General features: G+C 44.4%; 1 protein-coding gene across 3 annotated transcripts in view; it reads left to right on the top strand.

Annotated features, from left to right (window-relative positions):
• Nucleotides 1–26687, top strand: part of PTPRN2 (protein tyrosine phosphatase receptor type N2) — a 649793-nt gene that overhangs the window by 526066 nt on the left and 97040 nt on the right. For 2 of the 3 annotated variants that reach the window (XM_084509495.1, XM_084509496.1), the window contains exon 13: nucleotides 17188–17400. The exons of the other annotated variant lie outside the window; for it this stretch is intronic. In XM_084509495.1, the coding sequence (XP_084365621.1) occupies nucleotides 17188–17400 (213 nt within the window). The remainder of the gene's footprint in view (nucleotides 1–17187; nucleotides 17401–26687) is intronic. 3 annotated transcript variants of the gene reach the window in all.

Below are 26687 nucleotides of genomic sequence, written 5' to 3'. Positions count from 1 at the left end.
TGTATCATATCTCAGCCTTTCCTTGCTGGGAGCTGTACCCTTCTGCCTCTTGCTAGATGCCTATGGAGCAAAGCCTTGGATCGGTGCGGCTGAGGCACAATCTGGGCTAAATGTGGGAATGCAACTCTTCATGACACCAGTGATGTGAAGTGCTGATGAAAAAAAGATACCTAAATATTTCTCAAATGTGGTCTTTCCTTTCAGAAATTAGATCAGAAGCATGATATCAAAGATTACTCAGCTACAGCTGTACTACTGTGCATGGCCCTTCCTGGTTTGAGGAGGAAGAACACTACAAATGCTTATCTTTCCGGTTGGCAGAATATATAATCAAAGAAATATATAATCAAAATCTAAAACTTAATTTAAAATGTGTTGCCACTGACGAAACTTTTTTTTTCTGTTGATGTCTCCAGCCTTACATATACCTTTCCTGATACCGCACCTCTTCTTATCTTCACTCCATCTCAGATTCATTCCTTGGGTTTATTCTTCTTTGTCCATGTCCTACAGTTGAGGTGGGAATAAAAAAGACAATTCTGACAGCAAAGAACAAAAGGTATATTGTAACTATAATAGTATGATGATTATGTATGTTAAAAAATAGCTAAAATTGCAATAAAATACTTAATTTCAGATTTCTCTTTAATGTGGGAAAAGGTTAAAGTACCTTTGATAATTCAAATAGCTATTTGGACTGGATTATTGGAAGAAAAACAAATAATTTTGTTTGCCATTTTTTAAAGTGCCTGGCCTTCAGAGTTTACTTCTCTCTCTGAGCAAACAATAAACAGGAGGTAAAATGGGGGAAACAGGAAAAAAAAAGTGGGGGGGGGACAAAGAAGGAATGGGAAGACTACTACTACTAAAACTTCAGAAGCAAACTTCTGAAGAATTCTTGCATTAAGAAAATGAAAGAAATGAAACATTTCTATAAGAGCCCGCAGAACAAAAATTAGTTCAATTTTGTTGTTTTTCCTCATTTTCAGGTTGGCTCTACTACAAAGAAAATGAGAAAACTATCTTTATTATCATTAATCTGGTTCCATTCAGCCATGCTATTTATCTACAGCAGAGCCAGTAATGCAAAGGAAAGACACAATGCCTTATATTATTATCTTCTCTAAATATGCAAGAGTTTATGAATAAAATATTTATCCGCTTTCTTTGTGACCAACTCTGAATTTTCTTTACATTTGCATTATTATTACCTGGGGAGTACCTTACACTTTGACTCTGGCACATTTTCTTCCTCTTACATATGATCAGTGTCTTATGTAGATGGACATTCTTCTACTTCATCAGAATCTGTGAGAGTTTGCCAGTGATCCCACAGACGAATGATGGAGTAGAAAAGTAAGTAAGATTAATGTTATACTACATATTGGCACAAAGAAATTGCAATTATCTGCTATAGGACAGAAAATGAGTATCATAGCCTCTGTTAGCTTAAATTAGGAAATTTCTCAATTTGAAAATTTCTTATTTCGAGACACCACATTGAAATTCTCTCTGTTTGTGGAGATTGTCTGCACTGTCTCATTTCAGACATTTTTCTTTCCATTCATCTTGTTGACTTCTATGTACATATCTATTCAAAATTATTCTTTGTCTCTGACTAGCTTTTGCTGGTGTTTCTCATATTCTGTGCATTTTGTCCTTCTTGATTTTTGTCCTCTCCTTCCTCAATCAGGTGTCTGAATGAGGGATGACAGTGTTCAAGTTTTCTCTAGAGATGCAAAATGGAACGAGATAAAATCAAAAGTTGGGTCATGTAATACATATTTACTGAGTCAAAAATGTCTCTATCTTTGAAAGAGTGTGTATTTATGTATATATTTTTAAACTAATGACTCACTGGATATGTTGCAGTTTTTAATGGTGCATGAGTAATGCCTGAGAGTTCATATTTAAATGTGAGGGAAATCTTGACATTTTTAAAGGGAATTCTCTGGTGTTGTTTCTATGGTAACTTTTCTAAAAAGACGGTATTTGTTTCAGTTGGTTTTTAATTGCGATCAACAGTAGAGTAATGACTATATTTAATGTAAATGAGAATCAATTTTATTTGTTATGAGCCCTTTTGGACCAGTAGGATGCCAAGGGACAGGCTGCTCCTCACTTAAGCCCTTAAGTAGGGGTCTAAAGGGCTTTCTGTGCTTCTTGGACTTGATTTGTGTGTTGGAAAGCAAGAAAACAGGGTGAAAGGAACAGGCATACAACTGGGAACATGGTTAGGAGGCATGGATGTACAAGGACATGGGCGTACAAGTAGTCCCCAGCAATGCAGGGTCAAATATTTGGCTTAGCGAAATAGAAAACAGGGTAATAATTCCCAAGAATTAACTTAGCTAAAGGAACATTATTAAACATAGTGAATTAAAGAGAATGACTTACGAAAATCAAGACCCTAAAGAATGCCTTTGTCTGTCCTTTTCTCTATGGCATCTTCTCAATTTGCTCAAAGAGCTGAGCTGCAGAATGTTTCTATTAACCATAAGGTTATAATATTAAAAACTTTCAGTAAATTTACATTTTAAACAATGGAATACTTTCAGATTCAATTTCCTTTCTACTGTGCCCTAATGTGCTTTTGTCCCATAAGCAGTGCTAAGTAGTAGGAGAAGGTCTAAGCTTCAGCTGTGGCCTGCATTTACAGGCTCTGTCGTGCTTGGTGTAGACTTATGCTCTCATTCACAAAATGTTTGATCCAGGCACCAAACCTGCAACTCTTTCCTGGGTGTGCTTAAAGTCCACCCAGAGATCTCCACAGGAGCACAGAGAACAGGATCAAGGAGTCTGGAAAGACATCCAAAGGAAGGTTTTCCACATGTACTGTTTCATTAATTCCTTTGAATTCTCACAGAAACGTAATACATAAAGCTTAGGAGCAGCTATGTTGGAGAATATGTAATCCATTTTGGAAACTAAATTCCATATGTAGTTTGAGATCGTGCAAGAACCCCTACATTTTCCTGAGCTCTGCATTTGAAAGGGTTGTAACATTAATATTACTGACAATTTAGAATTTTATATTTATTTAAGAGGAATCTTTGAGATTTGTTAGAAAGATTTTTGAACAAAGTAATCACATATAGAATGGGTAACTAAAAGGAGGGATGAGGAAAGATTATCTTTTCTTTCAAAAGCCTGAGAAATCCATCACCCAGTGCATGTCGTTCCCAGTGAAGTCAGCTGGAGTTTCATCAACCACCCAGCTACAAGCCTACAGCAAGAACATAAATGAGAAAATTTCTTATATTCTTGTCATACAATCTTATAGTAGTAAATAGGAGAACTACAGCTGATTCTATTTAAAATATTAAGTTTAAAAGGAAAGTTCATGCTCAGCCTTTAATTTCTTCAATTATTATCGAATATGCCTTATCTATTAGGGCAGGTATTGTGCAGGAAAGTGATAAACAGAAGATCTTTTCAGAAGCTCTGACTTTCCCTCTGTAATTAGCTTTGCATGAGAGGCTTGTCAGTGCATGTCTTACCAAGCTCTGGCATGGTCCATGTGTCCTTTGCCCTTTGGAAACTTCTGATGAAGTTACGGGAATCCAGTGACAGGCATGTGGACGTAGCTCTCAGTGCCTCTTCTAAAACCACTGTTTAAGGATAAAAGCTCCTGCTTGTGTAAATCACCAGTGTTGCTCTTCTTCCATTTAACACAAGAAGCCTTTGGTGCTAATCATTTCAAACACCAAGTGACTGAGTGTAGGTGAAAGCCTGGGGAGCACAGCTACATTTAGTGTACATTGACATGCCTGAATCAGTAAAGCAATAACTCTAAAATCTCACTGGTTTAAGTAGGATTTTAAAGCTTTAGAATTTTGTTTTGAAATTCATAGAAAAAAAATATAATAAATGTGTATGTGTATGCCTCATTACATGAAAAATGAAAAACGCAAAACATAGGATAAGTACTTTTTTAATCATCTTCATGATTCCATATGTAATCTGAAGGCATACATTTAAAGCACATATTTTTTAAATGACTGTGTGATGTATTTATTTTAACGTGCTGCCACACGTGATTATTTTTCTAGGTTTATAGCTTCTGGTTGCATAAACCGATGTAGTCATTTTTCCATTCCTATAGCCAGAAAAGGTGAGAATGTTATAATGCTCTTCAAAGCTTGTGTGACTCAGAGAAGAAAAGGGCCCTTCTGAAAGTTATCCAGTCTATCTCCCTTCCTTTCTCTTTTTGGCAAGTTTTTGTACTTTCAGGAGTGTACTTATATGAAAAATGACACAGAACACATGCCTGCTTGCTGTACTGCCCAAGGGCCAGTACACCAGTTGAAATCAAGGGGCATTTTGTCATTTGATTCAGCAGGAGGAGAAAATTAAAAAAATAAATAAACCTGGAAATAAGTTGGATTCTAAAATATGGAACTGAGTGTGTGGGGTGAGGTGTGGGGTGACACGATGACTTCATTAGAAGTAGTGCAAGTATATGAAGGATTTTACTGGGTCTCTGGCACCTTTGCCAAATTACCAGTTAAAGCCCAGGACCAGTATGACAGAAAGACCCTGTTAAAGGACCCTAAAATAATGGTAAACAAGCAGAAATCTTAAATTCAGTAGAGCAGAGTACCTACTGGTGCATAAACTGGAGTTGGCCTAACAGTGCTCATTAAATCTGACAATCATTAAAACAACTTCATATACCAATTAAAATGCTGTCTGGATGCATTCTCATGAAAGGCATTGCCATGTTTTCTACAAATATGGTCTTTTTCTGCATGCAGAAAGGGAAGGTCAGTGCAAAAAGAAACTCAATGGGAGTACATGAAACACATAAAAACTTTGAAAAACATCTGCTTTAGAACTTTAAACTATTTATAAAAACATTTAGTTATTTTAAATTTATAATGTAAACAATTTAAAACTAATAAAAATGTTCTTTCATTAGATTCAGGCAGGTTGGAGGTGATTTTCGATCAATATAATGAAGAACAATTTTCTAACATAATCTGTGTTTGTCCTGAGGCTATCAGTATTAGAAGATAAGATAGAGCAATATTTGTGTCAAAGGCAGAAAAAAACACGTCTTGATTTCAGATCTCATATGGATTTGCAGCAGTGGCTACTATTCTGGAAATACTTTTTCTCATGTAAAAGGTGCTAGTTTGTTTTCATCTCAGAAAAGAGAAAATAAATATCCTTTTGACTACAATATTAAAAAAGCACTTTAACAAAACTAATCTGCTTATGTTACAGAAGAAAAAAATGATACCTAACAGTTCTCTGAATTCTTGGCATGTATAGTGCTGATGCGTAAAGTTCAGCATTGCCACGTTTAGTTACAACAAGATCCCTGTATAAAAACATGCATTTCTCATAATGTTTTACCATTAAACAGGTTTTGAGTTGGCATTTTTATAGAAGCTTCTTAATCAGGCTTTCATAATGACAGTATTTAATCTCTCATGTTAAAACTTCAATTAATATTTTTATATTTTCTGAATATAAACCTTATCATAATGCAATTAGGGTTTCAGTATTGCAAGCATTTTGGTGAAATATTGATTTACACAAAGCCTGACCCCCAAAACATTTAGTATTGTGTTCCAGTTGCTATTCTGATTAGTACTGTTGATTTATAAAGAAGCTCTCAGACTAGGTTTGGCAGGATTGGGCCCTGAATTACAAAGGGACACAAACTGTTCTGAAATAGATTAAGGACATGTTTCAAAACACCTGCTGTAACTCCCCAGGTATTTTGAAACTTTTTCTCCAATATTTAGTTTTCCTTCAACTGCTGCTGCTGCTCAAATATTTGAAAGATAGAATTATTACTGAATTATGTAGAATGACACTTTTTTTTTGTTTTGATCTAACTACTAATAAGGCTGCCTCCATCTTGTCCTGTGGTTTATCTCGAGAAAGAGGTTCACCTGCAAATCTAAAACATTCCAACTTTAATTTAATTGAAAATTCACAATTCAGTTCATCTACTTGCTTTGTGATGTTTTGTCTGTGGATCACTATCTGTAGCAGACAAATGGATCACAAGGATCTGTTTTTTTTCTTAGCTTGGAAAAGTGTAATAAAACAAAATCTTAGTCTGTTTAAAAATGTATATAAAGGTATCAAGGTATCCTTTTTTTTTTTTTTTTTTTTTTTTTTTAATCACTGATTATCTCTACAAGCAATACCTTATTAGAGTGACACTTTTATAGGATTGTATGAACCAACTAAAGGGCTTAGTTGATCTCCTTAGAAAGTTGGACCTCATTTCACAAACAGGAACCCTAAAACATTTCTGCATCACTTTCCTGTTTAAAAATAAAAGTCAAAAGGGCCAGTGTGAACAGAGAAATGATCAATAGAAAAAATTACATTCAAGTTTGTTTGATTTGATGAAGCATAGAACTATTTTATTTATTGAAACTGTATTAATGTAATTAAAATAAATGGAAAATGCACTCTTTATGTAATTAATATTTTAAGCTGTCTCTGAAGAATTGTATGCAGCTTAAATTTAGTTGATCATTTTAAAAATGCAAGACATTAATTAGATTCAAATCTTAGCCAGAAAGAAATCATTTTCTTAATAAAGCTAAGAGCTCTAGAATTTGCTTGGAAGTAGAAAGTGGCTGGTGTTGATCTTCATAGATGAGCATGAGAAGATAAGACAGAAAACTCAGTGAAGTTTAGAGGTTATAATACTACTATGTCCATTTTCAAATCGTGGTCCTAGATGTTGGTTTTGTTTATAAGAAAGGTGTGGTGTTTCCTTGGCACAGGAGCCCTCTCTCTTCCTTAATACATGGGTTCCCAAAGTTAAGTTAATTTAAAAACCTGTGTTTAGGAAGTGAATATTTGGAAAATATTTTTCTTCATAAGAGTGAAGGAAATTCAACTTTGATTTTAAGATCCTTGTGGACAGAAAAATCTGTGGAAAATCCTCTGCAACGTTCTTGGATTGGTATTTAAATAGCAGGGCTGCAAGGGATGTTAGGTAAAACTTTTCAGCAAGAAAATAACAAAACAAAAAATCTGATTAAATAGTGTTTTAGCTTTACCACACATCCTTTAAAAGTGAAAATCTATTTCATGCTGTACAGTATGTATGCATTTGCAGAAAGATGTAACTGAAAATAAGGAATTGCAGGCAGATTTCTGAGAGAAAATTAGTGAGAAATCCAGGAAAAAGGTCAGACTGGTTTTTAGTATCCAGTTATGAAGGACCGACTTTTAGGAAGTCCAAACAGATATTGCTCGTTCTCAGACAAGAGGTTTGTTCTGTTCAAACTGGAATTATGTTGCCGAATCATTCCCATTCAAATAGTAAGTTCTAGAAAAATTTGAGTTTAGGTATAGTTCAAATGCAGCTCTTTATTTTGGATGAATGTTGCTCTGAATCTTCAAAATACTGGTAATTTAGATGTGCTGAAAAAAGACAAAGTGTGTCAAAGTCATTTTTAGTTTTGATTTCAAGTATTTTCCAAAGAAGAAAAAAAGCATGAAAAATTGTAGAAACTCTTTACTGAAATGGTGCTGATATCAGGGTTTTTGTTTTCCATTTACAAATGCATTAAATCATATGAAAAGATGTACTTAGATCGCCTAAATGTATGTTATTCAATGGAAAATGAGTTGTTATCAAGTACCAGTAAGCTGATTCACAAATGAGGGCTGTGAGTAGCAGTTCTATGAGGACTTTAAAAACATTTTAGAAGTTTTAAATTAGTAAAATATTCAAAATTATTTCTAACTAATTTAAAATTATTTCTAACACATCCTAGGTTTTAATGAATAGCACATTAACTAATCTGTTAAAATAATTTCTTCCCTGTGATTTTACTCTCAAATATATTTGCCATCCTTTCAAATGTTGTATTTAGCAAGTGATGACAGTAATGAAAAGTACATGAAAATGAAAAGTATTTTAAATTTCACTTGAAATTCCTCAAAATTTCACTGTTTGGAAAAAAAAAAAAAAAAAAGTGCATTTTAAGTAGTATTTTGCTGTCTCTTGAGTCTTTTGGCCAGTCTATTTCCTGTGCAAGCAGTTCGTCCCCAAACAGTTCTGGGAAGATGCAATATTTGCCCAGGAAATGATAATTGCAATATTTGTAAATAAGAAATATAAACTACAAAGCTAATGGAAGTATTTATCAGTTTTAGACAGTTCATTAAAAGGATCAATATGCAAACACACGTGTCCTTTTAATGAAATGTCTTGGCGGGTTCATTTGTCTTTCAACTTAAGTAATACAGGTTAGTGAGCAAATTATGTATGCTACATCTCTTCCTGGGGAAGGATGATGTTGGAAGAAGAGCAGTGCTATCAGGCTGACAGACTGACAAAGTAATAAGTTGGTACCGTGCACTGAAAATGGAGCTGATTAAATGTTTGGAAAAGCCAAGTTTGCATTAATCTGGGGGGAGGCTAAAGGATTTTTGTGAGCAGAAGCTGGGTAGGAGCGCCAGGAGTACCTGTTCTCCCCCAAAACTCTGTTGTCAAAACTCATGTTTTGCTGATGCAAAGAGCATCATCCTAAATCTGAAACGGGAAGGGTCCAAGCATGGTTTTCAGGGCTGAGCCTATGGCACAACAACTCCTCACTCTTGGAGTGTGGTAGAACGACCCCATAAAGCCGATGGTGATGCCATTTTCTGTGCTGTCCTCTAGGGTTAAGTGTCACTCCGGGGCAGGGTGGACTCTCTGGGGCCACCTCACCATGGCTATCAGGACAGGCCCCTTGTCCTCACAGGGGCAGTGGGGGGAGTATCACTGGGGAAGGGGAAAAAAAAAAATGAATAGGGAAAAAAAGGGAGAAAAGGGAAAGCTACCCACGGGGTTGCTGCAGTGTCACCAGGGAAGCCATAAAAAGGCCGCCAAGAAGGCACAAAGCCCTCTCGGCTGTGTCCTGACGGGAAGGGGGGACCTCGGGGTGGGAGGTGGCAGCTCCCCTCCCAGATCCTCCAGTGATCTGGGGCTCCCTCAGCTTAGGAGGGTGAGGAGTGCAGGGACTGCTGCCCCTCAGTCCGGGGAGCTTGGGAGGCGAAGGGGAAGGGGAAGGGGAAGGGAAAGGGGAAGGGGAAGGGGATAGGGGAAGGGGATAGGGGAAGGGGATAGGGGAAGGGGAAGGGGACCTCCCCGCCCGCGGACAGCGGAGTGCCGGCTGTGCCCTGCCGGCCACCTCCAGCTGTCGTGGCAAGGGGAAACAATGGGGAGAGGGAAGCGGGGGGGCGATTCACGGGATGGGGGGGGTGCTAAAGGAGCCTCCCAAGGGCTTGTCCCCTGCACCCAGCAGCCCCCCACTCCTTCTCCCTCGTCCCGCTCCCGCAGCCGGGGATGCTTCGGGGGCGCCCCCGCAGCGTGCTTGGAGGCGTCGTGCTACAATCTGGGGGGGACGGGCAGGACCGGGGGGGGTCGGTTTCCTTCTGGGGGGTGGTGCTGCCCTGGCACCTGCGCGGAAAGCGCCGCGAGCGCGGCCCCGCGTGTGCAGCGCCGGGCACAGAGCGGCCCCGTTCGCCGAGTCCCTGCCGTGATTTCTCCCCGCTCCTTCGGCGGGCTCTTTGGGGAGCCTGGGCGGGAGGGGGAAAAGTTTGCACCTCCTTTCCTCCTTACTGTGATTTTTTTTAATTATTTTATTTATTATTTTTTTAATGGAGGAAAGTCTTTGCAGGAAGAAACGTTGCGGGATTTTTTTTTTCCTGTATTGTCATGCAAATGATCTTTGGGTTTTCCTTGCTGTCCTGCTTTGATTCTTTGATTTTATTTATTTATTTATTTTTGGCTCCTCCGTCATTGTTCTAGCCCCGCTTCCATCTTGCAAGAGTGACACCCAAAAAAAAAAAAAAAAAAAAAAAAAAAAAAAAAAAAAAAAAGATGGGAGGGGGGACAACACGTAGGGGGGAAAAAAAAAAATCCCGCATCCACAACAGAAACCCCAACCAGCTTTTCCAAATGAGTGACACAGCCCGTGTCCATTCATCGCCTCACTCCGGCGAAGGCTTTCTGAACAGCCCAGACCTCCTTAGCCAATTGCTGCCAGCAACATGTGGAGGGGAGGCATCGCTATAGCAACCGGTGGATGGGCCATGTGCGGCAGCCGGCAGGGGCTGCGAGCCGCCCGATATAAGGAGGGCAGAGCCGGGGCGCGCCGGCATCCTCCGCCCGCGCCCCCCGGGGCCGCCCGGGACCGCCGGTTCCCCCCGGCCGGCCCCCGCCACCGCCCGGGGAGCGCCTGTGCCTGCCGCCGCCTTTGTCTCCGCCGAGGAGGGGAGAGGGGAAGGGGAGAGGGAGGGGGAAAGGGGGAAGTTTTGGCACCGGAGGAGGATTGCTGGAGCCCGCTGAGGTGCGCCGAGCCCTCCGAGGGAGGAGCCGTGGGTCGCAGCGCCATGGCAGCAAGGTAAATGCGGTGCTAAGGGGGGGGGTGGGGGGGGGAGAGGTAGGGGGAGAGAGGTTTGGGAGCGGGGGGGGCGTGGAGGAGGGGGAAGGATGGGGGGGCGCAAGGGGAACGGCCGGCCGCCCCGTCGGGTCGGGTCGCATCGGGTCGGGGGCCCGCGGTGCGGAGCCCTCTCAGCGCCCGCCCCCCTCCCCCGCTCCCCCCCACAACCTCCTCCTGGACCCCCCCGAAGCCTCCTTCCGGACCCCAAAACCCGGACGCCTCCGGCCGAGCGGTACCCGGGTGGGGGGCATCAAACCGTCGAGGGGCGGGCAGGGGGCACCCGGCGGGGCCGGGACGCTGCCTTCCCCCCCGGACCCCCTCTAGGCCCGGGGAGGGGGGGCTCGGAGGCCGCCTCCGGAGCCCCAGCCCGGTCCCGGTGAGACGGGGCGGCCGCGGGGGGGCCTCTCGTTCTCCCGACGTGGTTCCGAGGGGCGGCTCGCCCGCTGGCACTGGGCTTTGAGGGCGCTTTATCTAATCCCGAAATTCTGGATGTGCCTTCAGCATCAGCATGAGGTCAGCGCTGGCACAGCGGCTTGGGTTGCTCTTGCTGAAGACGCTTGGTTACGCTCAGCTCTGGCTGGCCGTCCTCTTGGCGCTTGGGCTCTGACACTTTGTGGCTTGGACCTGCTCTGTCCCTCTGTTTATGTTTCACTCGGGGCCAAGGAGGAAATCTGCTTCCTGGTGCTCCCCTTCCTCCGCTTACCCGTAACCGCTGCTGAGCCCCTAGGGCTGGGAATGGAAGTTTCTCCACCGTGGTGCCTTCTCTTCTTGCTGCCACCCCAGAGGCGCTGCACGGCTTCGGGCAGGACGGGCTGTGCTCCGGCATCTCTGTCTCACCTACCTCCTCCGCGGGCAAGGATGTGGCCGTCCGGCTCCCTGAGCCGTGCGTTATCCCTGGTGTCTCAGTGATGCTGTAGGCTCTCATGCGGTGCTTTGCCTAAATCCTGACTCGATCCTCAGGAAAGTCTTGAAGCTCTCTGATTTTCCTCTTTCGTAGCCGTGTGCCTTCCACACCACAAACTTCTTTGGGGCTCTCGGATATTTTGGCGTTTCAGCATCACCTTGTAGTGGGATTCAGGACAATGGCTATCGTTCCTTGTAACTCTAACCAGAAACTTCACTTCTGTTTGCCTTTAGGAAGCCAGAGGAAAATATCTACCACTGAGCAATGGATCTTTGAACTCGCTGAATTCTTGATTGTATTCAGTCATTGTTCGTGGTATTAATCCTACTAAAAGGTATAGAGATGCTCCAGAGTGCTTTGTAGTGTTGAAGGTTGCGGAAAGATCATTGTACCCCTACAGATGAATAGATCTGTGGCTCTTGCAGTGACCTTTCTCAGCGATTTGAATAAGCTGCAGTTCCCAGAAACCCATCTGCCTTTTGTGTTGGTCGATTTGTCTAATCTTCCCGACCCCTGGAAGATGCAAAAAGTACCTTCCCGTCCGATTTCACCCTCCCAAGTAAAAGCCTTAAATTGACCTCATTTCAGGTGACAAACTGACATCTGCTGAAAGTGATCCTGGCATCAGGCGAGCTTTCTGGGGAGGGGTGAAGAGGGAGGCAGAGGACAGCAGCCCCAGAAACCCCATACTAACTCTAAAAATCATGCCTTAAAACACCAACAAGTAGCCTGGACCATGTAGCTCGGACGCACAGTGCTGACCCTCAAAATCCCAGTGTGCTCTTGAGATGAGCACCCCCAGGCCCTGCTGCCCCACACTGACCCAAGGGGGAGTGTAAGGCAGGCGAGGAGAAGCAGGGACCAAGACTGATGGAAGTGCTGCTTTCCTCTCCCTTCTTTTTGCATTCCTATTTTACTGAAGGAATACCCTGCCTGTAGGCTTCCTGAGGACAGATGGGGGTAGCCAGGTTTGTCCTGATGTAAAGTGTTTCTCGGGTTTTCCAGTAACCTATCAAAACTTAGGCAGCACAGTGCATCCCAACCTCTATCCCCAGTAACCTCGTAGCGGGAATTTGCTAGAAGTGAATTTAAGTTTAGATTTATTTCAGCAAGCAGCCAAAACGGGTATATATGAATACATGTTGTATGTACATCCATACACACCCACACACATCCCTTTCTTCATGTTTTCTGTATTAAGGAAATAACACACACATCCTTCTAATACCAGTGGCCGAGACTTGGCAAAGGGTCCTTTTAGAAAAAAAAATAAATGGTGAACTAAAACTTATTTTACTGAAGTTTATTTTCAAGAAAAACGATTTTCTTGTAGAATTCTTTTCTTCTGCCTAGGCACTTTTTTCCCTCCTTGAATGGCAGATTTGCAAGTACAATTTCATCTGCACAGAGGAACAATAGCTTTCAGTTGCACAAAGGATTTCTCCCACCCTGAATCCAAACCACAATGCCTCTTGCTCTGATAATAGCTTCTGAAAAGATTTTGTAATGCACAGAATTAATACATGATTATTTCCGCCTCACTTCTCTCATTTATTAGATTCTATAGTGAATTCCAAATTAAAAATAGCACCTCTCGAGTTTTTTAACGTTCTAATATTTTGAAACAAATCATATTCTGAAGTTCCTCTTTTTGCCCATGTTTACTAAGAAATCCATTTTTTTTTATTATTGCTCAGAAACTAAACTGTCTAATATCAATGTAAAAATCAAGCTATGCAAAAAATCCTAAAAATATACCATCGGGTTATTTCTAAATGAATTGTAGTGATTTTTCCTTTACTAACTGAAAGAAAGGTTGGGCGCAGTAACTGGCAAGATGGGCTTTGACTCAGAAATACCCTTTTAAATTTACAAAGGGGAATAAAACCTCAACTTCAGTTAGAGTTTTGTTTTGGCAAGGACCAGAATCAGGCCCTGTGACCTAGAGGAGATAACGAAGTGTAATTCTGCTGAGGCATCTGGAAGGTGAGCTTCCACATCACTGCACGGGAGCTCTTACAAAGTGTGTTTCCTCCACACTTTCCAACATAGGTGTGAGAACTTATTTACATGAAAGCGTGCATTAAATATTTACTGACATTTGCCTGGAATTTGTTTGAAATGTCGGCTGTTGTGCTGCATCACGGGATGACACCGCGGATCGGGACGCTGCTCTTTGATTAGAGCAGTGATTTGTGGCTCCAGCGGCACGGCTGCTTCTATTTACTGATGCACTTTTTGGTGTGCATCAAGCGCGTTCTGTCAAGGGACCGGGAAAGCCTCCGTGAGATCAGATCCCATGCATTTTTTTTCCCCTCTTGAACAACAGCAACAACAGAACAACCTCAGAGGAGCGGTGTAGCTCAAGCAAGCACTGTTGGGTGGAAGTGGTAGGTGTGATGTTGGGCTGAGGAAGGGCGAAGCTTTGCCTTCGAGCATTTCAGTGTGGACCGGGCTGTTTGAAAGGAAGCAAAGCCTGGCTGAATCTCCAAAGCCTGCGTATTCAGAGTCACTTCCTAAGCCACCCGATTAGGAATTAGCTGTTTTCCCTTCCCTGGGACTCTGTGGTGCTACCCATTTTTCCAAAAAGGCAATCTTTCAGGGGGATGTCAATATATGCTGTTACATAAAGTTGAGAAAACGCATAGCTACATGGAGCTGGGTTTAATATTTAATTACGTGTAATTTATGTGGTCTATTTATTTGTTAAGCCTTAGGGGGAAGAAAAAAAAGGTGATTTGTTTTTCTTGTTATGCAACAGCTATTGTTCCCCTTCCACCCCAGGCACACACACCATGGCAGCCTGGACGAGTGCAGGGAGAGGTGTTCTGCCTTAAAAGACATCCGACTGTAAATGTCAAATTCATAAATATTTAAACATTTTTCTTTCAATTTCGAGTCAAGTCTGACAGGACGCCTCTAATTAACCCTGGGCTCCGTTTCAGGCTGGGGCCTTATTGCAGGGAGAAACCCGAGGTTCAGGCGAGGTGGGGAAATCTCTGCTCCTGCCTGGGAGGGGGAGGGAGGGACGGAGGGAGGGAGCTTGCAGCGAGCCGCCTCGGTTCGTTTTTACCCCTTTCAGACTTTGATGCTTGGTCGGACACAAGCCGGGTGAGGGGGCAGCGGGTTTATCGGGCTGACCTGGGAGCAGTGGGGGCCGTTTCTCCTGCCGGGACCCATCGCGGGGCGGGGGCCGGGCGTCGCTGCAGCCCCACGCCCGGTGCCGAAGCGGGACCCGACGGCGGAGCGGGATCGGGGAGCAGGGCTGCCCCGATCCCCGTGTATGTGTGTGTGTGACCCTAAACACCGACCCTCGGCAGCAGGGAGGGGAGAGGGGGAACCTCCGCGCCCCGACGGCAGCAGGGAGCAGGGCAGGGAGCCCCGCGGCCGAGCCCCCGACGGGGCGGTGATGCAGGGGCTGCTGCCCCAATCCCCCAAACGTGATTTATTTTTTTTTTATATATATAGTATTATTATTAATTTTTATTTTTGCAAGCCTTTGCCTGCCTCGGCAGCCCGATGCCCGGCACTAGGGACACGGCTACGTGGGCTCCCCGTGGAAAATGCCTCCCGACGTTGTGTGAACGAGGCTAAAGACCCCCCTGCAGCCTCCCCCCATGGACAGGATTCGAGCTCTTTCCCCAGTTTCTGGCTCCCAGTGGGGCTCTGGGGCCGTGCGGGTCTCCACCAGCGCCTTTGTCCCGGGGCCAGCCTCTTCCCGCAGCCCGGCTCTGCGGGGAAAAAGTGCGTGGCCGAGCTGGCGAGCAGCATCCCGGGTCACTATAACTACGGCAGGAGAAGGCGAAGCACGCTCTTTCTCTCCCCTGTGTTTACCCAGGGCGCTTGACAGCACTTTGCTCCCGTCCTTCGCATTGTTTCCCTCGTGCAGCCCTTTCCACCCCTTGGCGTTTGCGAGGCTCTTTCTCACACGGCGACGGGGGAAGGAGAATCGTTAAAAATCGCCGTGGGGGGAGCAGAGGAAGGGGGGAGCCGCGAGCGGTGTCCCCCAGCCTCTTCCTCACCGTCCCTGCTCCGGGGAGCGGGGATGGAGCGGCCCGGAGGGGGGAGGTGGGGCGCGCCCCCGGGGCTGGGGGCGTAGGGGAGGGTAAAGGGGGGGTCTGAAGGGGTCGTGGGCACCGCGGGGGGCCCGGCCTGGGGGTCAGCATCCCCCCGCCTCGCTGATGGGAGGCCAAACACAGCGCCGAGGCGGATTAACGTCCCGGGGCGCAGCCGTCGATGGGGCGGGGGGGTCTCCGGCACTTTTTTTTTTTTTTTTTTTTTTGCGGGGGCTGCCTATTGAGATGCAGATCGCGACCCCTGGCCCCGAGGGGACGGCGGCCTTTCACCGAAATGCTAATGGCAAAGCGCGGCGGCCCTTCACCTCCCCGGGCCCCCGGGGCCGAAAGCGGCGGCTGCTGCCGTCGGTGATGCCCCCCCGCCCCGGCTGTTTGCGAGCCCCCTTTTCCCCCACCCGGGGCCGGGGAGCCGGGGCAGGTGCCGGTCATAGTAGAAAGGGGGGAGGCACACAAGGAGGTGCCCCGATACCCTGGAGCCCCGCGGGACGGGGACGACAGAGGATGGGGAAAAGCCGGGGGGGGGGGGGCAGCCCCATCCTCCTGGAGGCTGTTGGGATTTGGAGGAGGGGCCGTTACGGGGTGGGGAGGGGGGCGGGGAGGCGGTGGATCCGGGCTTTGGGGGGGGGCTGCGCAAAGCCTCGCCTCGCCCCGTCGAGCCCCGCTCCCGCCCCCCGCCGCCCGGGGGCTGCCGAAGGCGGCCGCCCTCCTGCGCTGGGCTCGGGCAGCGAGGAAAAGCCGGGAGGGCTGCGTGAACCCCGCATTGCCATTAACTCAGCCTCAGCCCCGGCTAATCCGCGGCACTGAAGGCAAGGAGGCTAATTAATGACAAGCTTTTACAGTCAAGACCGGCGATAATTGCTTTGGTGGCCTTTATGATTACAAGATAAAAATGGACCGGGCCTGACATAAGAGCCACTGTGTACACTGCAAGACAGGAGGAAATTAAGAGCTGGCTAGCTGAATGCGGAGCAGAAAATTACTAATAGAGGAGAGATAATGAATAGGCCGGCTAGGCATTCATGGGGAAAAATCCATTTTGTTACCACGCGAAATGAGGTGGTGGAAAGGAGTTTGCTAATTGTTCTCATCTTGTAGCAACCAGGACTGAGGCAGGGGCGTGCTTTTCAATTCATTTCCCCGGTAATTGTGAGAGGGGGAACGCGGGCCAAATGAGTCTTGCTGCAATTTGCGCGCCTGGTCTTTTCATTTTCATGTTGCGTTTTTAATTGTTGCTAATATAGCTTATAATGAAGCTAATGAGGGGAAATTATCGTACAACTTTTTAGCGCATGGAGACAAGTGAAATGCACGAGAAGGATCCTCTCCTATTGCTGCAAAAAAAATAATAGTAATCCGGAGGAGTTTGGAACTATCGGGCTTTTTTTTCAATCCTTTCCTTCTACACCAGACAAAAGGAAGGACCGCCACCTACTATTTTTATTGTGTGTGTTTTCGTGTTTTATTTTTCACTGTAGGAAAAAAAAAAAAATCTGATTTTCCTTCGTTGCCCCTTCTCTGTGGGGCTGGTGGGGGGGGGGACCTGGGGCTGCGGACTTTGCGCGCATCCAATGCGCCCCCCCCCCCCCCCCCCCGCCTAGTCGCTTGTCGCTGCTTAAATACCGCGGGAGGGGACGGGAGGGGACAAGAGGGGGGAAGGACGAGCGATGCTGTCCCTGCCCGTCCCCTCGGCTCCATCCCCGGCGGAAAGTTGGCGCTGCCGGGGGCTTCCCCCGACGGGTCCCCCCCCGCCCTCCTCGCCACTCAGGCGCTGCCTCTCTCTCCTCCCCTGCAGAAGAGCCACGTCCCGCCGCTCCCACAGCGCGGGGAAGAGGCAGAGTCCGCCAAGTTCTTCCTCCTCACCCTCCTCTCCCTCGCTTGCATCGCCGGGGTCCTGGCGGCGTCGGGGGTCGTCTACTGCCTCCGGCACCGCGCCCACCACCGCCTCAAGGAGAAGCTCTCGGCCCTGGGGGCAGACGCCGGCTCCGACGCCACCGCTGCTTATCAGGTAAGCAGCAGCCTTTCTTCTCTTCCTCCTTCTCCTCCTCCTCCCCGGACCCCTCTCTCGGTCGGGCTTGTTTTGTTTTCCACGCCCCCCCCCCTTTCTCCCATGAATATCCTCATAGATTCACCGGACCGGCTTCTTACTGCCGGGGATTAATCTCGGCTATTCTGGTGGTTGCTGTAAATTTGTGGCTAATTAGAAACATTAAAAGGGGGGAAAAAAAAAAAAAAAAAAAAAGAAAAAAAATCCCTCGCCACTGGAATTCTCTGAAAAAAATAACATTAATATCCATAATCTGTCACCCCTGCCACTATTAATAACGAAAAATCTTTACCGTTTATGAGGAATGGATTGCACGGTTATCTGAAGATGTCTCTCTTTTTGAGTAATCGACTTCTTCAGGGTCTGATATGAAAAGAGCCTTTGACCCGATCTGTTGCCACCTTCTGCCATTATTCAGATAAAATGAAACCTAATGCTGATAGATGGGGAGGTAAAGCGGGGCCGTTTCCAGGAGAACAATGGTAGCAGCTGTGTCCCCGGTAGTGCGGGAGCGCTGCGCTGAGGTTTGCTGAAATAAATCAGGAACCTCAGGGTTTCTCTTTCACTTTCAAAAGTATGGGGTGGAGAGAGAGGCTGCAGCTTCCTGAAGTTTGCTTTAGGTACCGGTACAGGTCTGGTGTGTGCAGTGGTGAGGTGGTGCATGTGTTGTGGTCCTGTGCCATGCAGCCCTGATCTGCTTTCCCAAAATATTTGGAGAGTGGCTAGAAAAAGAATTTGAGAATGTGTAAACATCGTTGCTGGAGTATCCGTGTCTGCTCTGCACCGATAGGGTCCCGCTAATGGCACTTTTCCGTCAAGTTTTGTTTTACCTTCTTGCCCTGCTCAGCATCAGACCTTATGGCCTTTCGGTATTCCGGGGCTCAGATGGATTCAAATCGGCAGCAGGGAGTCATACGGGAGGAAACTCCTATTTCCTTGCAAAGTTTGTGTCTCTCTGGACCTCTCCTGGGTCAAAATTGAGCATGTTCAGTGCCTCTCAATAGTTCAGGGAGGTTTTAGTAATGAATGGTAAATACAAATGTTTCCGTAACAATTAGCATTCTCAGGAATGGCTTTGCTTTTCAGTTTAAATGGAATGCTTACTGTAAAAATAAAAATAAAAATAAAAATAAAAATCTTTAAATTACTTTAAATCTTCAAATCTACTTTCATCTACAAATCTCCTTTAAATCTTTCAATTTAATGACTTCCAAAGCAAAAGAGAGGTAGATCAAAGGCGTTTCCAGGGGAAAAATGGAGTGTCCTACAGGACAAAGTGTGAATAAACCAGCAGTTTGTCAGGTTAGTTTTGTTGGCCGAGGAGACCTTGGCTATAAATAATTTTGTTTTTAATAGGGAACATGCTGTTGACTTATTCAAACCACACAAGTAATAGGTAGTCTTTTTTTTTCATTAAACATAAATACAAGAATTCTTAATTTCAAAAAAAAAGCCCTCCAGGTTCCAAAATCACACTTGAAACTGAATTTGTGATAATTAACAGGACAATCTTCCTAGTGACAGCTCTAATTAATAGTATCTGTAATTAAAATCGTGCCCTTCCAGCAGGAAAATTGTTTGAATTTCTTGGAGTGACCTTTTTTGCCGTTTCTCTGGGGAGTATAGTGGTTAAGTTGATATTGATTTTATAATGAGCTCTGGTTTGTTTAATAAGAATCTGTAATCCAGACACTAAATGAAATGTGTGCTTCATTTCTTCTTCCCAGATTTATATATATTTTAAAATCTCCCTCCTTAGATCTGAGAGAGTAATTTTCTGTTTGAAAACCAAAACAGGCGATGTTTTGAGGATGCTCAGTGTTCCCATGGCAGGACTGCTTTAATATTCTTTGTTCCTGGCCTTTGGGCCCAGTCCTAACCACCTGACTTCTTAAACATTTCCATTGGTTTTTCAGGAGAACTGTGGTCATGAGGAGGAGGAAAAATGTTTTTCCTTAAATACAAAGGTTTCCAAGGGCCTGGCTCTCCTCCCGTGGAAGTAGATGGGAATTTTGCCATTTGTTTCAATGGCAGCAGTGGGAGGCCCCAGTACGGGCAGACAAAATACTTGAGCAGTTTTGATGCTGCTAAGTAGCGTTTTATCAAAATGAATCACCAGGCCTCATTTTGTATATAATAAACTATTCACGTGGATTTGAAGAGAAATTAGGACTGAGCCCTGTTCACACAGTCAACATCACCGTGTGCTGAGCTGTGATTTAAATGTAATGGGTATCTGGTGTGGTGCATGTTTTGGATAACATCAATTAGGTCTCAGAAAAGCATCAATTATCCTTTTCCTCATCTTCTCTGATATTCATAGGGCTATAATGTGACCCGTATTCATATGGGGAAAGAAAAAAGCAGATAGCTTTGAAAATTGCACCTACTTGGTTCTCTTCTGTATCAGTTAAAGGCTTCACAAGTATCTACTCAGTTAACTCGGTATATTTTAAAAATATGAAATATTTCAGCAGCTGCTGCCGCTAGACTTTAAAGCATGATACTCCCAATATGTTGCTGGTTACAGCTTAAGTGACAATTCAGATTTATTTTTTTTAATTTGAAGGGGGGATGCAGAATTGGTCAGTATAAAAGGGCCTAGTGGCCCAGTGTGATTCAGAGAGAGCACTGAAACATCACATTGGTTCATGTGCTTCTCAAAATGTCAGTGGTTTATATCTTCACTTAAACACGACTGACCTAAATTTTTAAGATTTAGCCGAGACATTTTTCATCCTAACCCAGTTCAGCCAGGAGAGTTCACTCGGGGTTTTACTCATTTCTTCCTCACCCTGTGAACTTGGAGGAGGTTTTTCCCACAGCTATTTGGCTGGTGGTTTCTTTTTTTTGGTTGGTTGCTTTTTGTTTGTTTGTTTCATTTTGTGGTGTGTTTTTTTTTTTTTTTTTTTTTTCCTTGCAGTTTACACAGTGAAATACCAGATTAAAAAGGGGAAAACAGACAAATCGTATTTCAGGGAAATAGCAGGTTGGCTGCTAAGTCTCCTAAGATGCTGCTGGCGAGATCTGGGAGCCAGCCCAAGCTGCTGCTCTGCACCAGTTCCCTGCCAGCTCCTGCACCAGGGACCCCGCGCCTGCTCCGTGGGGATGTCCAGTGTCACTCCACATCACTGCCCAAGTGCGTCTTGTGCGAGAGCACCTACATACCAGCACAAGGGTTTTTGTTGCAGAGGCAGACTGGGTTTAGGCAGAATGGCCAACACCACTTAGAAGTTGAAGCGGGCAAATAAAACTCCAGGGGTGCCTTCGCTAACCAGGCAGGTGGACCAAGACTGATGGAGGTGGTTGAGTTGAGGTCTGGAGGTTTCTTTGGAGGTTTCCTGAGGCAAGCAGCTGGCTTAGAAAGCGTTAAAATAAGGTCTGCGAGACTAACCCTATTTGAAGAATAACATTAGGAAGGATAGATACACAACTGCAACTTCATTTATCTTTGAATCACTAAGCAAACGGCAAATTATAGCCTGGTTTAATTAGGCTGTGGCTAAGGAGCTTTTCAGAATGAATGGCAGCAGTGTATCTCGTAAAACACTACATGTGCATGAAACACAGCTTACACAAAGGCGGACACTTTTTGTGTACCTTTTAAACACGTCTCCTGTCCTTTCAAATCACATGTGTAACGATTAGATAAGTCAGCGTCAGCGTTCGTGGATGACTAAAAAGAGGTTCGAGCCACCCTCTCTGCGCCTGTGCACATGCGCACACCTACGCTTGTGTTGTTAATTGTTGCTCGTGTCGCTTTGATCTTCTCTGAAAAGCAAGTTTAGTATGCTGCAAGTCCCCTCTCTGGTCCAGGAGATTAGGGCAGAAGCGTTTTAGGAATTTTCAGCAGAGCCCCTTTGATTTATTTCACAGCGCCAAGCAGATTTTTCCTCCCGCACTTTGAAGCCTTTCGAACATTACCCAGAGAAAAACGGGCATTCAGACATGGGGGGCAGGCTGTGAGCAGGGCCACTAAGTGCACATCTTACTTGTCACCGCTCCCATTAGCGAGCAATTTATTAACGTAATGAGTGTATATTAGCGGCTGCTGCTATTTAGAGATGCTCCATTGGATTCAGGGTGATGTATTTGTGAGTCCAGCTGAACCCTGGCTTTTGACCCCTGTGTGGAGAGTGCTGGGTTGTGCAAGATGTTAAATCATCAGCATATTTTATACGTCGAGCTGCAGAACTTTCCTGTGAGCATAATCTTCTGCATCACTGCTAATGCTCTACAAAATGTTGGCCATAATGGAATTTAAAGGCAAAAGTTGAAATGCGTTGAAGCTAGCTTCAGAGAGCCTCCCTGTTAATATTTTATGTCAGTAATGTGCTTTTTAATTTTCCTTGATCTCAGCCAAAAGAACTTCCTTTAGAAAGCAAGGGGGCAAAGACCAAACAGTTTACAATGAAGTCCTTCTGCAGCTGCCTGAGGTATTCAAGGTTACATGAGCCGTGCACCATCAATGCAGCTGGGTTACATCATCCGCTGTTTTAAAACTTGTTCAAATAACTTGATTTGGCAGGCATATAATTGTAAATTATATGTTAAATTCCATATTATTACATGTATTATGTTATATATAAATTATATACTCCTTTGTCAAATTCATACTTATTAATTACATGATCCTTTTGGATTCAAAGCCACTAAAAACTCTGTGCTTTTAAAGATTTGATCCTGCTGGTATTTTTGGTTAGACAGAGACTTTAAGAAAACAGTATTCACAACAGTTACAATAGGGATTTTGCTACAAATATTTTTAAAGGCTCCATCAGAAAGAATCTGCTTAGCCATCATGCCTATTTGGTGTATTTAAATACAGATAATACATTGCATCTAATATGGCTTCAGGTTTTAGACTCTAGACTGACTTTCATAAGCAAATATGTTATTATCGTATTAGATCTTAACATTAGAGCAATATTATTTATCAAGTCCTTGGAAAATTGAATTTTGTGAACTAAGTGAAATGAAAAAAAAAGGAAAAATGAGCTGCTATTTCTCAAGTTCTCGGTAATATTCAAATTAACATCAGGACCGAGAGCAAAGTAAGCTGGCAAACAGGGAATGATCAGTGCCCTAAAGCAGTGCTTCGCATCTATGTAAGACTGCTTCCTTTTCAAGGACCTTCACTACACTTCAGCAAAAAAGCTATCGCTGAGGATTGAAGCATTCACTACATGAGTATTTAGTAAACATGTCAGTAAGGAATACATTTAGTAAGGATTTTGGATAGATGAAAATTTTGCCTTAAGGCTCAATGCTGCGAAGGGCTTGTTTGTGTTGTCTTCAGGGAAAACAAGGGACATAACGCATTTTTAATCCTTTCCTGTCCTTATTAAAAGAGAAAAAAAGTTATCTCACGTGACTGTGTAAAATGACTAATTGTTTGCTATAAAACATGGGTGGTATATGTTTCAGAAGAGTTGTCCTTGTCCATTTAAGGCTGTTTACTGTGAATGTTAATTAGAATTTGGTCTTAAAATAAATTCCCAGTAACCTGCAAATGCACTGTATGTAATGTTGTTACATAAAGCACTGAACTTTAAGGTGAGATAGTTTTTAGAATCTTCCAAACAGTTTGCACAGAAGTATACGTAGCAATACGAAAGAAAGAGCTGGGAAGTGTTTAAAGGTGGCAAGAAGAGAGTTTACCTTTTGTTAAAATATTTTGTTGGTGTCAGACGGTGGACAGCCAAAGCACAATGAGGCAAAACGAGAGGTGTATGCACGCAGATCCAACCTACTTATTAACTTTTTTATGATTTTAAGCTCCCAGCAGCAGGGAGCTGCAAGGAGCCCCTTCCTATGGGTAGAAGATATTTCTTGTGCTCATTACAAATAGCTGTCTTCCAAGAAGAAGAATATAACTGAAGAATATAACTGAAGAATATATTGAGGAATACAACTTTTGTCAGTGACTGCGTGCCAGAGAACGGGGCTTGTCCCAGCCAGGTGCTGCAGCAGGGGCAGTGCAGCAATACTTCTTGGTGAAATGCTCTTTTCCTTAGAGAGGGCAGGTAGAGAGAGAGGGTTTTTTTTGAAAGGCAAATGGGTACACACACAACTCCTGGAAGAGCATGGGTGAGGAGGTGCCATGTGGGTTTAGGTTTGAAGGATGCAATCCATCTTTATCAAGCAGTCAGCTGTTGGTTTGCACAGAGAGAGCATGAAGTAGCAGAGAGCAGGTGATGGTCGGCCTCTTCCCTTGCCACACTTGCTTCATTTTTCCCTGTCTAAAGGAAAAAAAAAGGGGTTGGTGTATTGTGGAGCAAGAGAAGAAAGGCTCCATGCGTCTCACGGTATCATTTTGGGGTATTTTGGATGTAGAAAAGTGCAAAGAAAAACGAATAGTCAGAGGGGAAATGAAGTTAGTGACTCATTTTTAATTACTGGGAAATTCAGAGTCCTTACCCAAGCAGGTCTTTCTTAGAAAATGTGCTGGAGGTGCTCTGGCCTGGCAGGCTGCATCTCGCCTGGTAAATTAAACCAGTAAATTGCTCAAACAGTCCTGGCATGGCTTCAGGCCAAGCCGCCCAGCTTTTTCCCAAACAATCTCTTGCATGCAGTTAGCATAGGCCAAGAAAAAGACATATATCCATTCTCTGGGCAGTCTTCTGAATAGTTTGGCTGTGCCCAGGCTGTTTAGAGGGTGAATTTTATTACTGCTTTACCAGCCATGAGCCCCGAGCATCCAGCCCCTGCTGCAGAGCCCCTGCGCTGCTCCTGGCCATGCCGCAGGGCTTGGTTTGCACAATGGATCGTCTCCCTCCCATAAATCGATTATGTCCCAGGGCCTGGACCTTTGAGAGAAGCCAAAGATAACCACAGCCTTGCCTAATGGGCTGGAGAGTATTTGATCTGTAGTCCCAGGCAGTACATCATTTCAAGTGTCCTGATTTCTTTCTGGAATGACTGTAGTGTCTTCAGTGGCATTTTTCCTGTTGTTATGCAGAGGATAATCAGGCCTCTCTTTCCAACATATCCCTGCCCCTTTTTTCTGTTTTCAGATTTATTTATTTATTTATTTTGAGCAGCTATGTTACTGTGTTTCATATTTGACACATTTGTCTATTGTGTACTCTCTCAACACTCAGCAGCTAATGCTGTGATCTGGCTTTCTGAGCCCTTCCTATTATTCCCTTCAAGTGCTATGCTGGAAGGAAAAAAAAATGAGGGGGGGATGGGGAGGAAAAAAAAAATGTTCTTAAAAGTTTTTAACTGGGAAGGTTTTTATTTTGCAGAATAAATCTTGTATTGGGGTCGCGTTCCCTGGAAGAAAGCAGAGGTTAATTTTGCCTACATAAGCAACTGTTGCAGGTGATATCTGTCAGGTCTTGTAGCATCTCCCTGCCTGGGAGCAGGAACAGGTTGCAATGTGTTCTCTGAAGCCTGAGGGTGCAAAAAAAGGTGTTCTTCTTACTGCTTCTGTTCATTCTGCACATCGATCTCACACAGGGAAGTGGGGAATCTTTTGTCCTCTCTGCTCCGTGTGTTTGTACTCAGCCTTCATGAAGGATTTGAAGCTGACCATGGCCACCTGAGTTTTTTCCCTGGTAAGCCATGCAGACTTTGCTGCTGGATGGGACAGAGGGGCAGAAGTAGGGGTTGAATCCTCAGCTTCCCTCTTGGCCTGTAGCCTGCTTGTGCAGCTCTTGGAGGGAAGTGAATGTTGCAAAGCCAAATATTCTGGGTGGGCTGTGACATTTTTGTTGGTTTTCTTGCGATGTAAACCATAAGAGAAGGAGTTTGGGTAGAGTAGGCTGGAGCTCTGCTGGGGTTGTGCTGCACAATTGCCCCAGTCTTCCCAAAGAGACCGGGTGAGGTGGTGACCTCATGGGATGTGTGGGAGCAGAGGCACCCACGGGTGGGCTTTGTGCAGAGCTGCCAGGAGCTGGAGGTAGAAGGAGGATGTGGTCTGTGCCGGCTGGACAGGAGGCCTCATCTTGTTCCTATCAGCAGGGGCAAAGCTCAGGGGATAAGGACCTCTTACCCCAGATGTTTTCCATACATTTACAGGCACAACAAAGCTCTAAATTCTTTCTAGTTTAAGGGACGGACACAATTCATCTGACTTCTTTGTGCTGTGATATTTGCTATTACAGGTCCTAAACTCTCACAGCAGCAGTGAATGCAACTGCTTGGGTATTTCTGCAGTTATGCGTAATCCAGTTCAGGTTCTCAGCTTGCAACATGTAGAGCTTGTGTTCATCACCTGCATTTTTAGAAAATAACCAAGCCAAGATTAAAGAAGAGAGGCTGTAAAGGAGTGTGTTTAGAAGTGAAATCTTTCAAAGAAATAAAATTAACTTTGGGGGGGAGGGGGAGGATGGGAAGGAACAGCTTTTGAATCAGAGAAAATCAAATTTAGTGTAGGTGGCTTGACCAAAGGGGAAAATGCATTAGGTTTTCTCTAAGCCTTCCTGTCCAGTTTCTAGATTTTCTGCAGGACATATCAGTGATGTTTTATTGATGTTTGCTTGGGATGCCAGCATTTTGAACAAGCAGAGATTTTGATCAGGGAAATAGTTTGTTAAATTTTTAATATTTCAGATGGATAAAATCCTATTCATGTTCTGTGCAGTTTTTATTTTTCTGTGTTCATACCTAGCTAACTTAGTTCCAGGCTTCCTGATGATTCCTGCTTTTTCATTCTACATCAGAGTGCTGCTGCTTTGCAGAACTGTGTGCAGCAACATGTAGATCTCAGAAGTGGCTGCTCTTATCCTGCAAAGCATGGACAAGCTCATCATTACTATGATAAAACTCACTTTCAGTATTGGGTTTGCATGCTTACCTTGGCTGGTTAAGCACTGAATGTCACCTAACTTGGAGATTTATTCATTTCATGGAGGCACGAAGGCTCTTCCTTGGTCAGGCTGTCTGATAACAGCTGAAATACTTGGTTTGAAGTGGGCAGCAGCAGAGCCATAACTACCAACCCTACCTATTTTCTACTAGGCTGGTTTGAACATCCTACTAATCTTCCAAAATGTATCAGGGAGAATATTCACATCAGAGAAATATAGATCTTTTCTACTAACTATGGATAGAAGAGCGAGGGAAAGATGAAAATCAGTATGCCACTGCTTTTTTGACAGCATGGGGAGCCAAAACTTGGATTTTGCCTTTTTCCAGCTTCTCAGCTGGACTTCATCCTGGTTCACTGTGAAGGGAAAATGCCTGATTCTGAGTGAAAAGGGGGGATCTGCTGGGGAAGGTTTCACTGCAGTGGAACATAG

The sequence above is a fragment of the Aythya ferina genome, assembly GCF_964211825.1.
Source record: "Aythya ferina genome assembly, chromosome: 2".
Taxonomy (NCBI): domain Eukaryota; kingdom Metazoa; phylum Chordata; class Aves; order Anseriformes; family Anatidae; genus Aythya; species Aythya ferina.
The sequence above is the reverse complement of the archived record's forward strand: the minus strand, read 5'-3'. Positions and strand labels throughout refer to the sequence as shown.